This window comes from Heloderma suspectum, chromosome 10, assembly GCF_057233095.1.
Source record: "Heloderma suspectum isolate Gila_16-S chromosome 10, 16-S_ref, whole genome shotgun sequence".
In the NCBI taxonomy this organism is placed as follows: domain Eukaryota; kingdom Metazoa; phylum Chordata; class Lepidosauria; order Squamata; family Helodermatidae; genus Heloderma; species Heloderma suspectum.
In genome coordinates, this window is record NC_139467.1 from 47,156,439 (window position 1) to 47,167,454 (window position 11,016).

Consider the following 11,016-nt stretch of genomic DNA (forward strand, 5'->3'; position numbering starts at 1 on the left):
GGAAATGAATTTTCCAAGCAACAATATATTGTTCCATGTTGGAATGCAGAGTATTTGGGATGACTTGGTCTGGAATGGGCAATTAAGACCTACTCGCTTTGCCAGAGACGTGCTCCTGGTGGAGATGAAGACTCCTAGGACTGGTTTGTTGATATGGATCGACAGCTGCCTGAAATTTTTGGACTGCCCTTGGAGACTGTCTCAACGAGCTCCTGCATTTCCAAATTTACCACTACACCAGTGTGTGTGTGTGTGTGTGTGTGTAGCTGGGTGTGTCCAGCTGGGTGTGTGGACATTTCTGTGGGAGGGGAGGGGGAGATATAATGAAGGAGCTTAGGGAAGGCTAATGGGTAATGTTGGGGCGCTAAGGGAGTGTGCAAAGGGGCTGTTTAAATGTGAAGGGATCTGTCCATGAGGGCTGAGTCGAGAGGGTGAAGCTTCCATAGAGTATCATACTTTGAAAACCTAAAATGTGTGTGTTTGAGTGAGCGAGTGAAAAAGATTTTCACACCCCTGCCTTTTTTCTCAGACGACCAATTGAAATACCGCTGCCTTGCTCTCAGCTGTTTTTTCGATCCCAGGGGAATATCTTACACACTCTATAATCTTAGAAGGGGGCATGGCTGTGACTGTCACGAAGGGACCCTGCACTTCTGAATTTGCCACTGCACTACTGGACTCGCTGGTGTGTGGGGAAGAGCGCTTGCTCCACCCCCTCGCCACCCCCCTCTCATTCCTGCTGTTATCTCTGGTCTCATCAGACATAGCGGTGGGGATGCCCTCCCTCTGAAAGGAGCCCTCTGGAGGAACCCCAAGAAGCGGTGCAGGCCAGGCTGGGGTGCCCCACAGGATGGGACGTTCTGCACCCCTGCTTTAGCTTGTAAGCCTGCAGGCAGAGATTGTCTAGTTTTTACTGACTGTATATCAGGCATATATACACTTTCTACTGGGATCCTACTCAGCAGGACCAGCCTGTCAAGCAACACAGAGAGGAGGGATGCCATGTGGGTCGCAGCCACACAGAGGGGTGAAAGGCGTGGCTGGCCAGGCAGAAGTAGGCTATTGCTCCATGTGAGCACACCTTCTGATTGGCTCATGTGTGTCTGGAAGTGGCCCCCTCCCCTTGGGCAGGGTCGCCCCATTCCTGGGCTCCTCTTGTATGCTCATTTACTTCTGTTACCCCGGGTGTTGCGGCTGGGGGTGGGGGAAGAGACAAATGCTGCAGGGGAGGGGTATGATTGCTGTCTGCTGCTGTGGCTGAGTAGTTAAGGAGCTGCTCTGTGGTGTGGGTTGGAGTCCTGGCAGCGCCCTCCCTCAGTTGCCCTGGCTTCTTTGTATTTTTTTCCCTGGCATTTCAACCCTACCATGCTGCAAGGCCTGACCATGCACACGATGTGACAGACATTCTGCCAGCATAGCAGTGGCATCTCTATGGCCTGGGTTAGGATTGCTCTGTGATTCTGCAAACCGAATGGGGAGGGGGTGAAGCCAGTGGTAGGGAAGGAACTAATAACATATGGAATGAATGGTTCTGCTTCTTTGCTCCTTCAGAAAAGATGAAGTGGAAACACAGCATCTTACCAAGGAGACATTTTGGATGTTACGCAACTGATAAGCTATGAAGCTGTAGTTTAATAGTGTTACATGAATGAATTTGGGGAATTGTAACTTCTGGCTGTATCACTGCCTGATACTTTCTGTTGATTAGAAAAACAGACTGCTGATCCTGATATTGTTAATACAGTATTTTAATTACTGCCTTAGCCAATATCTGACTTTCAATCTATCAGCAAGATCTTAAACCACACACACACAGCCCAAAACACAGTCTGTAGCCAGCCTAGAGCCACCTAAGCTTTGTGTCCCCCCAGCCCCCTAATAAGTGGGGGGAAACACAGAAGTGTACACATTCCCTGCTGAGGCAACTCTGGGCGGTGGCAGGAGGAGCCAGGCTGCTGCTGCACCTTCCTTCCTGTCAGAGCCTGCCTCAAAGAGCTCAGTGACCAGGGGAAGTGAGCAAGGCCAGAGGGTGGCCTCGTTCCCCCCACCTCCAGGCAGAAAAGGGCTCCACCCTTCCTCCTGAATTTGTTACATTTTCAAACTGCCCAATAACCAAAGTTCTCTTGGTTATGTACAAATTAAAAAAAAAACATAATATACAAGGTACCAATAAAACGACCCAAGTCAGATAAAATGAGATAAAACAAATAAAAAGAAAAGAAAGCAAACCGGATAAAAACCAAGATGAAACAATTGGCAGCACGTAATAAAACCAGCAGCATGGATAAAAGGGTGTGAAGATCTAAAAGCAGAGGGAATGGAGAATAATCTCTGCGCTTCCAGATGGAGAGTTGCCTACGGACACATCCTCCTTCCTTCATACACACCCGGGGCATTCCGGAGCCAAGGTGGGGCCATGTTTTGACCCGAGAAACCCGCTCCGCCATGATGCTCACTGGGTGACACTTGCTGGATGCATTCACGTGACCACTGGGGGAGGAAACCATGGCAAGCGGCCCCCTGATCGTGAAACCACGGCAGGTGGCGTGGCTCCTGAACCCACCTCCGTTCCATGGGTCCGCCGTCCTCCCACCAGCATGACTACCTATCCCAGCAGCCATCGCAGCGGGAACAGACCACCGGCCGCTCCGGCCACTGCTACGTGGCTGCAGCCATGGAGTTCGGCTATGCAGGCCTGGCATCGTGGGAACTTCCAGGTGCTTGGCGGTCGCTGCAATGTCCCGCGAGCCCCAGCCCCACCTTCTCTGCACAGCATGGATAACGAGGGCAGGTAACTCACCAATTGTGGATGGGGAAACGCTCCCCACATGACACGCCAGCCCACTGTGGATGCGCTCGGGAGCAACCACGGTGGGCTGGCATGTCGTCTGAACCTGGCCACATGGCTGCGAGGCTGAAATGAGGGGCGCGTGTATAAGCTTCTTGGAGGAAAGCTGGGGTACAGATGTGCTAAACTCATAAATTTAGGTGCTAATTCCTCCAAAGCAGGAGCACACCATGGCCAAGCGTTTGTGTAAATCAAAAGGTCTTTAGCTTGAACAGATTTGGTGAGGGCTCATTGGCCCTCACCTGACAGGGAGTTCTAGAAATGGGGGCCTGCCACTTAAGATGTCCTCTGTGACCAGCACCCAGCTCCCGCACACGAGGTGCTCTATGCTAGGTAATACGGCCCTGCTCTCCTTTGCAAAATGAAGCACAAGCCAAGTCCCATGGCCTGCCCAGCAGCGGCAGCGGTGCCTCGTACCTGTACAGCAGCGCTTCCTGACTTCTTTCAGGAACATCTGTGTCTGTGAGCCAAAAGGCATCCGCACCAGCAAGTTGGCATCGCTCGAGACGATCCGAACAGTTACATCAGAGCCTGCACATGGAGAATGAAGGGGAGAGTGGCATCAATATCAGGGTTTGACCTTGCAGAAACTCATCTGGGGCAACAGCACTCCCTTGGCTGCCCACTGCATGGCACAGTGAACTGAGCATACCAGAGCTACCAGAAAGCACGTGATTGTATTGTTTCTATTCCTTATTCTGTAAGCTGTCCTGGAAATATTTATGTTGAAGGGTGACATGTGCATTTATAAAATACTATACATACATAAAAATGGGCAGAACAGAAGGGCTGAGTGGCAGCACATGTCCATGTTCAGAGAGAGCTCTGCATCTGTGCACAGTATACAACGGCACATGTTTTAATGTAAATAAAACAAGCTCTCATGGGCTACAGAGATCAGCTTGGAATGTGTGGTTGGTGAAGTCTCAGAATTCAGAGTGGGCTGCCCTGGACTTCCAGGTTTGGTTGGGCTGACCGCAGAGTGCCTTGGCCCTTCTCCCCCATGGTTGGCAGAAGCAGAATAAGCATTGGTTGGCTTTGGCCTGTATTGCTCAGCCGTGCAATTTGGCTTCCTTAGGTGCACAAATTTGGTTATTTTTAGCACAGAGTACAATGACTGTGTTAAATATGCTTGCAGTCCTGCCCGCCAGGGTCTGTGGACCAGGAGTCCTAGAAGGGGGCAGCACTGCAGTTTTTAGGAATCACTATTTGCAATAGCAGCAAGCAAGATACTTACCTAGAATGGGCATGTCACTCTCCAGGACAACTGCCAAAAGAGAAGGAAAAAAGTTCGCTGCCCTGGCAGTTGCTGGTGGAAATGCCATGACAGGGTCCCTGCAAAGACCCCCAGCTGCTAGAAAGACATGACTCCTGACAACTTCTCATGGTCTGGGGACATAGGCATGGGCACCAATGGCTGACACTGCCTTCTACTGGTGCTGGGCAGAGAGCATGGCCATCCCATGGTTCTGGTTGCCATTTATCCTGGATTCCGCTCCGCTGGTGGGATGACTAGGAGCATCTCAAGGGCCCAGAGGCACTGGGTGTGGGGGAGCTCTGCTCCAGAATGCATCTGAGCCAAGGGCGGGGATGGGGGAACGCAGGCACAGACCTTCTTCCACAGCAAATCCTTCGTGCAGGAGAAGGACCCTCTCCAAGCACACGTCCTCTGCAGAGATGGCCATACGCCGGTGGGTGTATAGGCAGATCCTGCAAACACAACGCAGAGAGGAGAGCCACCCCTCTGCCCCGTTAGCACCCAGCACCCTCCCCAGACGCCACGAGCTGGGGTCGTGTGCCCAGCCACTGCACCATGCATGGTGTCCCCAACTAGGGCTAGCCGACTTTCGCCCCTCGCAGCCTCCCTGAGCCTCCTCCCCACCCCCAAGGGTAGTGGCGAATGGAGCCACGGAGGACCTCCGACACCACCGGGCCTGAGGGGGCCCCTCCCGGTCCTAGAGATGCGGGCTGCCCACGCCGCCCTGCAAGCAGCGTGCTCGGCCACGCTTCCTCGCCGCCGCCGCGCCTCGTCCTGCTCGACGCCGCCTCTTCGGCTCGCTCCGGGCTCGCCCCGCTCCTTCGCCACGCGCCCTCCCAGCGCCACCTCCGTCCTGACCCCGCCCCCCGCTTCTCCTTGCGGGGCGGCTGGCAGTAGCGCGGCACTCACATCGCCTTCCCGCGGCTCTCCACCAGGCCCAGGAGCCGGCTGGCCACGCTCCCCGCGCCCGCATCCAGGGCTCCCTGCACAGCCTGCAGCGGACGGTCAAAGAAGGCTCCGTAAAGCTGCCGCCGCCGCCGCCTCGGGCTCCCAGGCAGGCCTCGCTGGCTTGCAGTCCCGCCCGTCGGGGCAGCCGGCGCGGCGCCCGGGGGACGAGGTCCAGCCCGCCCTCAGAGCCGCTCGCGAAGGATACAGCGAGGCACGTCTCCCCCGCAGCCAGCGTCTCCTGGATGGCGATGGACTGGTCCATCGCGGGCGGGACGAAGGCCGCCGGAGCCCGCCCGGAGTGCCCGGCGACGGCGGCTTCAGGAGGCTGCGGGGCAGCCGAGCGAGGCCCCCTAGGGGCTGCTGTCACCCGGGCAGGACGAGGATCCCCTCATGACCCGGTCGCGCGGGGACGACTCGCCGGGCTTCGAAGGGGCCGCCCCGTCCAGGGCAGCAGCAGCGGGGCGAGGCTGCAGCGCGGCGGGAGAAGGCGGCGGGCTAGCCGTCGCGACCGCGGAAGCGCAGGAGCCGGCGGGCCTCTCTGCGGACTGGCCGGGCGGAGCGCGGGGAGAGTCGCAGCTGCGTTGGCAGCTCCCTCCCCCGCAGCTGGAGAGCGGGCGGAGCAGCCGACGGCGGCGAGAAGAGCCCGCCCCGGAAGACCCGCCCGCCGCCCGCCGCCCGCCGCCAGCGATGCCTCCCGCGCCGAGGGGCGCGGAGGGGGAAGGCGGCTCCTCCGGCGGGCCGCGCTCGCTCTGCGCGGGCCTCGGAGGACGCCCCTGCCTGTGTGAGCCGGAGGGGCCTGGCCGCCGCGGGCCTGCCCGTCCACCGCCGAAGGGGCGCGCGGTGCGGCGCAGCCGGCAGGGACTCCCCGCCTGCCCAGGAGCCCGCGCTCGCCGTCCCGCTGCGGCTCGCGGAGGGGCGCCTTCGGCGCATGGCTTGTTGGCCCTGCTCCGTGAGGACGCCCGAAGAGCCGGGCTGGCCTCAGCCAGCTCTCCACTGGCCTCGTCCCTGCGGTAGCCGGAGAGTCGCCGCCCCCCGTGCAGCCTTGCCGCCCCCCCGAGTGCCGTTGCTCCGACGAGCGCCCCCACCCCCTCTGCTTCCGGGCGACGTCGGGGAACGTCGCGTCCCCGGGGCTCCGAAGGCTGCCCTGGGAAGCAAGGCCCGCCCGGCCGCCGCGGGAGCGACCCCGCCCGCCCCGCTTTCGCAGACCACCCCCGTCGCCAGAGCTGCGCCCGCGCACGGCAGCAACCGCGCGAATGAAAGCCAGCGGAGCATCGGTGGTCCAGTTAGACAGATTCGCAGCTTTTATTGGAGGGAAACGGTCCTTACACAGCGAGCACCGCGGGCGAGCCCCGGCAGGCTGAGCGCCTACCGTGGCGGCAAGCGCTGGGGGCACAGCAGCCCGGCTCCCCCTTCGCTTCCCCCCTCCCTCAGCGGAGCTCTCAGAGCCTGCTGGCTACCAGCAGCGGCCAAGGCGAGAGACCGGACTCTGGGCGGGGCGGGCGGGGCGGGGCGGGGCCCCAGCAGCACGGAGCCAGCGGGCACGTGGACCAAGGCCCCCTCTCGGCCCGCCCTCTCGTGCGCGTGGAGCTGGCAGAAGCCAGGCAGGCGGAGCCCGGCGGAGGCAGCAGCCTCGGGCGACAGCGCGCCCCGCACGCCCCTCCCTGGCGGGGCTCGATCTGGTAACTGCTCCCAGGTACGAGGGTCGCTGCCGTCTGGACCATCTGCTGCAGCCCAGCTCCGATCATTGAGAGAGAGAGAGAGAGAGAATGCCTCCTCCTGCTGGAGTTCTGAACTCTGGCAAGGGCCCCAGAGCCGTTCCACTTCTCTAGAATAAGGAGCCCAACGAGGCGGGGGGGGGGGTCTTTTCTATCGGCTGCCTGAAGCCTGCTGCAGAGCGCGAGTCGCCTGCTTCAGTCGAGTCCAGCGGAGGAGGAGCGGGCAGAATAGCTCAGGCCCAGAACTACTGCGCAGGCCAGAAGCTGGAGCAGGGGGGGTGCTAAAGCCGGGCGCCGTGCGCCGTTGAAGTGCACTTTGCCATCCCGTTTGAGACAACTGGTTTGGGGCATAGCAGGGCAGCACTCCTGGTAGCAAGGAGCAGCAGATGTTGCAGCACAAGCTGGGCCAGCTGTTCTGCAGGCTTTGCTACAGCCTGCCACAAAGAGGGGTCCTGTTTTCTTCATCTGGAAGGAGAAAAAGAAGGAGTTGGCCGTGGCTATTGTTTCAGACACTGGGTCCCTGAGGGGGCATGGTGTCAAGAGAGGTGTAGGGGAATGGTCTCCCCTTTTAAAGGGCAGCAGGAACTCAGGGCTGCAAAGTGGACCTGGTTAGCCTTGCTCATTTTCTCAGCCTTTGAAGGAAGGTTGGGTTAGGGGTGGTTCTGTCATTTTAAGAAAGGACCTCTCCTGTGGTGTTCTGGCATCTGTTTTGCACACTATTTCCATTTCAGAATGCTCTCGTGATCTGCACTTCCTTTGTGGCTCATGGGACTTGCTGGTATCTTAAGCCACATGTGTTCTGCAGGCCTCTGAGGACATTCTGGCCTACAAAAGGTCACTCCTCAAGGAACCAGCTGGTTTCTAAGGCATGGCACCACAGCAACTCTTGGTTGCTTTTTGTTGCTATTGAATAGCCCAGCAACTCTTCACCATCTGCTTGGGGCAGGGGGGGCGGGGGGGGCTCCACTGAGAGGATGGACCTGAGCTGAGGATCTCACAGTCAGAACTCAGAAGGTGGAAGTGGGTCAGCTCAGAAAGGGTACCTCACAGAAATCATAGCCCACGAAGCAGGCAGCTGAGGGCTTCAGGCCTTTGAAGCATCCTTCTCCGTGGCAGGTGAAGGCTGAGCACACTTTCCCCTAGGAGGCAAGGAAGGGGAGAGTCAGGCAGCCCACCGAATGAGCATTTCTCGGGCCAGAGACGTGCATATCAAGTTGGGGGGTCATCAAAGAGAGAACTTTGTTCCCACCATGAGATAGTTATGGCAACCATCCAAACTATGGTTATGCCACCTGCCCACCCCACCGCCGAAGAAGCCATCCTGCTAGAACGTGAAGTAACACCTACGTTCTTGGGGCGTGCTGTGGTGGTGGTGGTGGTGGTGGTGGTGGGAGCCAGGGTGGTGGTGAGTGGCAGGTCTCCTAGAACAGGCAACGCAAGAGAACAAGTTGACTGAAGCCTTGAAGGGCCTCCTAGCCTCTGACGGAAGCTACAACACCAGAGACAAGTTAGGTGCTGAAATCCTTCTCTTCAGGCAGCTCGTGCTCCAGAGATCAAGCAGGTAGCGAGATTCACACACAGGGCCAGGAAAGGCTTTGCTGAGAATGCAGCTTTGCCTAGATGCCCACCCGACCCGCTCCTTCTCTACCAAGCAAGGTCCAGTGTTGGAGCCGCCATCGGCAGGAGTGGCAGCGCCAGCAGCAACGGGCAGCGGGCAACCCTGTTGTTGGCTTGCAGCAAAGCTGCCTCCAGTTGGGTAAGCTTACCGTAAGCTGTGGCATTGAGGCGCAGGCAGTTTGGTGAGCTGCAGCACTCCATGCTGCACAGGTCCCTGCCAAAGCTGCTGTTGGTCGGGCACATCTCGGTGGCATTGGCACACTCGCTGCTGCACCCTGCCGTGTAGCTGGTGCTGTTGAGGCGGTAAAGCTGCAAGAGCCACAGAAGCATTAGCAGGGCCCGCAGGCAGCGACAGCTGCTACATCTTAACAGTGTGTGTGTGTGTATGTGTGTCCCGCTTCCCCACCCCAACTGACAAATCCACTCAGCAGTCCAGACTGGAGCCCAAGACTGCCCCCATTCTTCTCCCTGCCCCAGTGGGGTTCAAGGTCTGGAAGAGCTCCAGGGCTCCCTACCTCACAGTGTGATGCATTGTGGCAGGGCCCTGTGTTGTTTCCATGTGCTTCGTTCTGATAGCATCTCTCCCCGGAACACTGGAAGCTCTGGCAAGTGAGCTGCAGGGAGAGAAGGAGCAGAACCTGCACAGCCAGACCTGGACTCCTGCCTGGCGCCCGTCCCTCCATGTCCTCCACCAAGCCTTGCCCTGGGAGCAGCCCCCTCTGCCTCGTCTCTGCCACCCTGCCGGGCAAGTGCCTCCACCAGCAGCCTTTCCTTCCCATAGGACTTCAGGCTTCCAGATGCAATGCCCCCCCCGCCACCCGTTGTTCTCATTCTCACCAACCAAGGAATGCCCCCCCCCCCGCCGCCATGTTAGGGGACCAAGCCGTGGTTGGGTTTCCTTACGGGCACCATGCCTGTCCTGTTCACTGAGCTGTTGGAAAAAAGGGGCACTCCTGAGATGGATCCAGGCTCTGGAAGAGAAGGGCATGGGGGCAGGGGGAGAGAAGAGGGAGGTAAGCAGATCCCTTGGTGGGGGTAGCGGCACATCTGCTCCTCCCAGTGGTGGCCCTGGAGGAGCAGAACTGACGTTGTGCTGGACTCTTCAGAGGTGAGGGGAAAAGAGGGGTGGGGGGCAGTCTGAATGATTCATGGCTTTCCCAGCCTTCCTGCTGAGACCACGTTTGTCCAGGCCACTGTCTTCCCTTCCCAGAATGTACACATCCATTTAGCTGTCTGCCTCACCTGCAAATGCACAAGAGCTCCTGAAATGCAGAACAGCCAAGAGCAGGAGAAAGCCTACAGACAAGACACAAACAAGGTTTGATTTGGGGTGTGGTGGGGAGAGAAATGCCACATCTCTATCTATGGGGGTGGGGTGACTGTCTGCCAATGTCACGCCCAGGCATTTATGTCATCACTTGCAAATCACTTTTCTGTGGGGCAGGGCTCTTGTACCATTAACAGATGTTTGGCAGGCAGAAGCTCAACCAGTGATGCTTTCCCCCCTTACTACCCAGGTTCTCCTGACTTGCTCTGAAGGTGCGCAGGTACCTTCCACAGCTCCTCTTTGCCAGAAGCCACAGTGCCAGCTTGTTCATTTCCGTCAGCAGCCCCCGAGAAAGTGCCAGTTGCACAAGAATGACGTCTCTTACCTTGAGCTGGAAGGATCCAGTAGCTGGGACATGCCATCTTGAACCAAGGGTACCTTCTCCTCTAGGATCCTGCTTGGGGGGATGGGACACATACATGCGTTGTTCAGATTTCCACCACTACCTCCCACTGCTGCACAAGGAAATGAAGATGGCACCACAAGCCGTGCGTGGGCATCGGACAGTGCAGCAGAAGGGGCCCACTGCCAGGCACAGGCCAGAGCCCTGCCCCAGTTCTTTCTCTCGGATGTCTCTCCTTGCAGCACCCCCAGTCACCACCTGTGGAACAACTGCTGCTGTGCCCACAGCTTGGAAGGCATATCAGGGATCTGCTTGTGCCCACAGTCGCTGGGGGAGGCAGACACCTGCATGCGGAGAAGAGGGCTCAGGCAGGGATGGGAACTTCCATCATGCAACCCAGATCTGGCCCATGGACATTCCCCATTCAGCCTGTGGAGCCTCCTTGGATTCCTCTGGAGGCCTCCAAGCCCTGCCCCTACAGACATCCCCCCGCTTGATCAGAGAGCACAGGGGAGGTTCCCCTGCATGCTGTACTCCCTCCCAGTTGGGTGGAGGGCAAGCGGTGTGTGGAGGGCAAGCGGTGTGTGGGGGAGGGGCCCTCCCGTGATCGGAGATACCAGCATGGACACGGGTGCAGGCGAAGCCAGGGCGCAGCTGGTGCGTGGAAGAGTGGCACCGGCCGAGTCTTCCGTAGCACACCACTCAGCACCCCAGATGGGGAGAGGTAGGTGGAGGAAGACTCCGCTGGTGCTGGGCAGGGTGGCTCCTCCCAGCGCTCGAGAAAGGCAAGATGGGCTGGGCTGGGCAGGGCAGGGCAGGGCAGGGCAGGGCAGGGCAGGGCTGGGCTGGGCTGGGCAGGGCTGGGCAGGGCAGGGCAGGGCAGGGCTGGGCAGGGCAGGGCAGGGCAGGGCAGGGCAGGGCTGGGCAGGGCAGGGCTGGGCAGGGCAGGGCAGGGCAGGG

The 11,016-nt window shown here is 58.9% G+C and overlaps 2 protein-coding genes across 4 annotated transcripts in view; both read right to left on the reverse strand.

Annotated features, from left to right (window-relative positions):
• The window catches only part of INPP5B (inositol polyphosphate-5-phosphatase B), a 52,136-nt gene extending 46,473 nt beyond the window's left edge, over positions 1–5,663 (reverse strand). Inside the window, exons 1-5 of one of the 2 annotated variants that reach the window (XM_084816241.1) lie at positions 5,260–5,663; positions 5,016–5,098; positions 4,461–4,558; positions 4,086–4,115; positions 3,266–3,379 (exon numbers count right to left, since the gene is read on the reverse strand). In XM_084816241.1, the coding sequence (XP_084672367.1) occupies positions 3,266–3,379; positions 4,086–4,115; positions 4,461–4,558; positions 5,016–5,098; positions 5,260–5,316 (382 nt within the window). In that variant the 5' untranslated portion in view covers positions 5,317–5,663. The remainder of the gene's footprint in view (positions 1–3,265; positions 3,380–4,085; positions 4,116–4,460; positions 4,559–5,015; positions 5,099–5,259) is intronic. The other variant, XM_084816242.1, reaches the window with a different exon arrangement.
• A 1,212-nt stretch (positions 5,664–6,875) lies between these two features.
• Positions 6,876–10,157, reverse strand: LOC146338259 (uncharacterized). Of its 2 annotated transcripts, XM_084816250.1 has the most exons (8): positions 10,039–10,157; positions 9,629–9,682; positions 9,290–9,357; positions 8,902–9,000; positions 8,536–8,695; positions 8,117–8,190; positions 7,813–7,908; positions 6,876–7,234 (listed from the first exon to the last, which is right to left on the reverse strand). In XM_084816250.1, exons 1-8 carry the CDS (start codon positions 10,073–10,075, stop codon positions 6,965–6,967), a joined length of 858 nt encoding a protein of 285 aa, XP_084672376.1. In that variant the 5' UTR covers positions 10,076–10,157; the 3' UTR covers positions 6,876–6,964. The 2 variants fall into 2 exon arrangements, with proteins under 2 accessions (XP_084672376.1, XP_084672375.1); XM_084816249.1 differs by lacking the exons at positions 9,290–9,357; positions 9,629–9,682; positions 10,039–10,157 and having other exon boundaries at positions 8,902–9,177.
• Positions 10,158–11,016: the final 859 nt, after the last annotated feature.

What these genes read in the sequence shown, in the direction of transcription:
- LOC146338259 (XM_084816249.1), bottom strand. Translation starts at nt 9,165, where the DNA reads ATGGGAAGGAAAGGCTGCTGGTGGAGGCACTTGCCCGGCAGGGTGGCA. An exon ending in CCTCAATGCCACAGCTTACG is followed by an intron (nt 8,191 to 8,535) that starts GTAAGCTTACCC and finishes TGCCTGTTCTAG; the next exon opens with GAGACCTGCCACTCACCACC. An exon ending in TGGGCTATGATTTCTGTGAG is followed by an intron (nt 7,235 to 7,812) that starts GTACCCTTTCTG and finishes TTCTCCTTCCAG; the next exon opens with ATGAAGAAAACAGGACCCCT.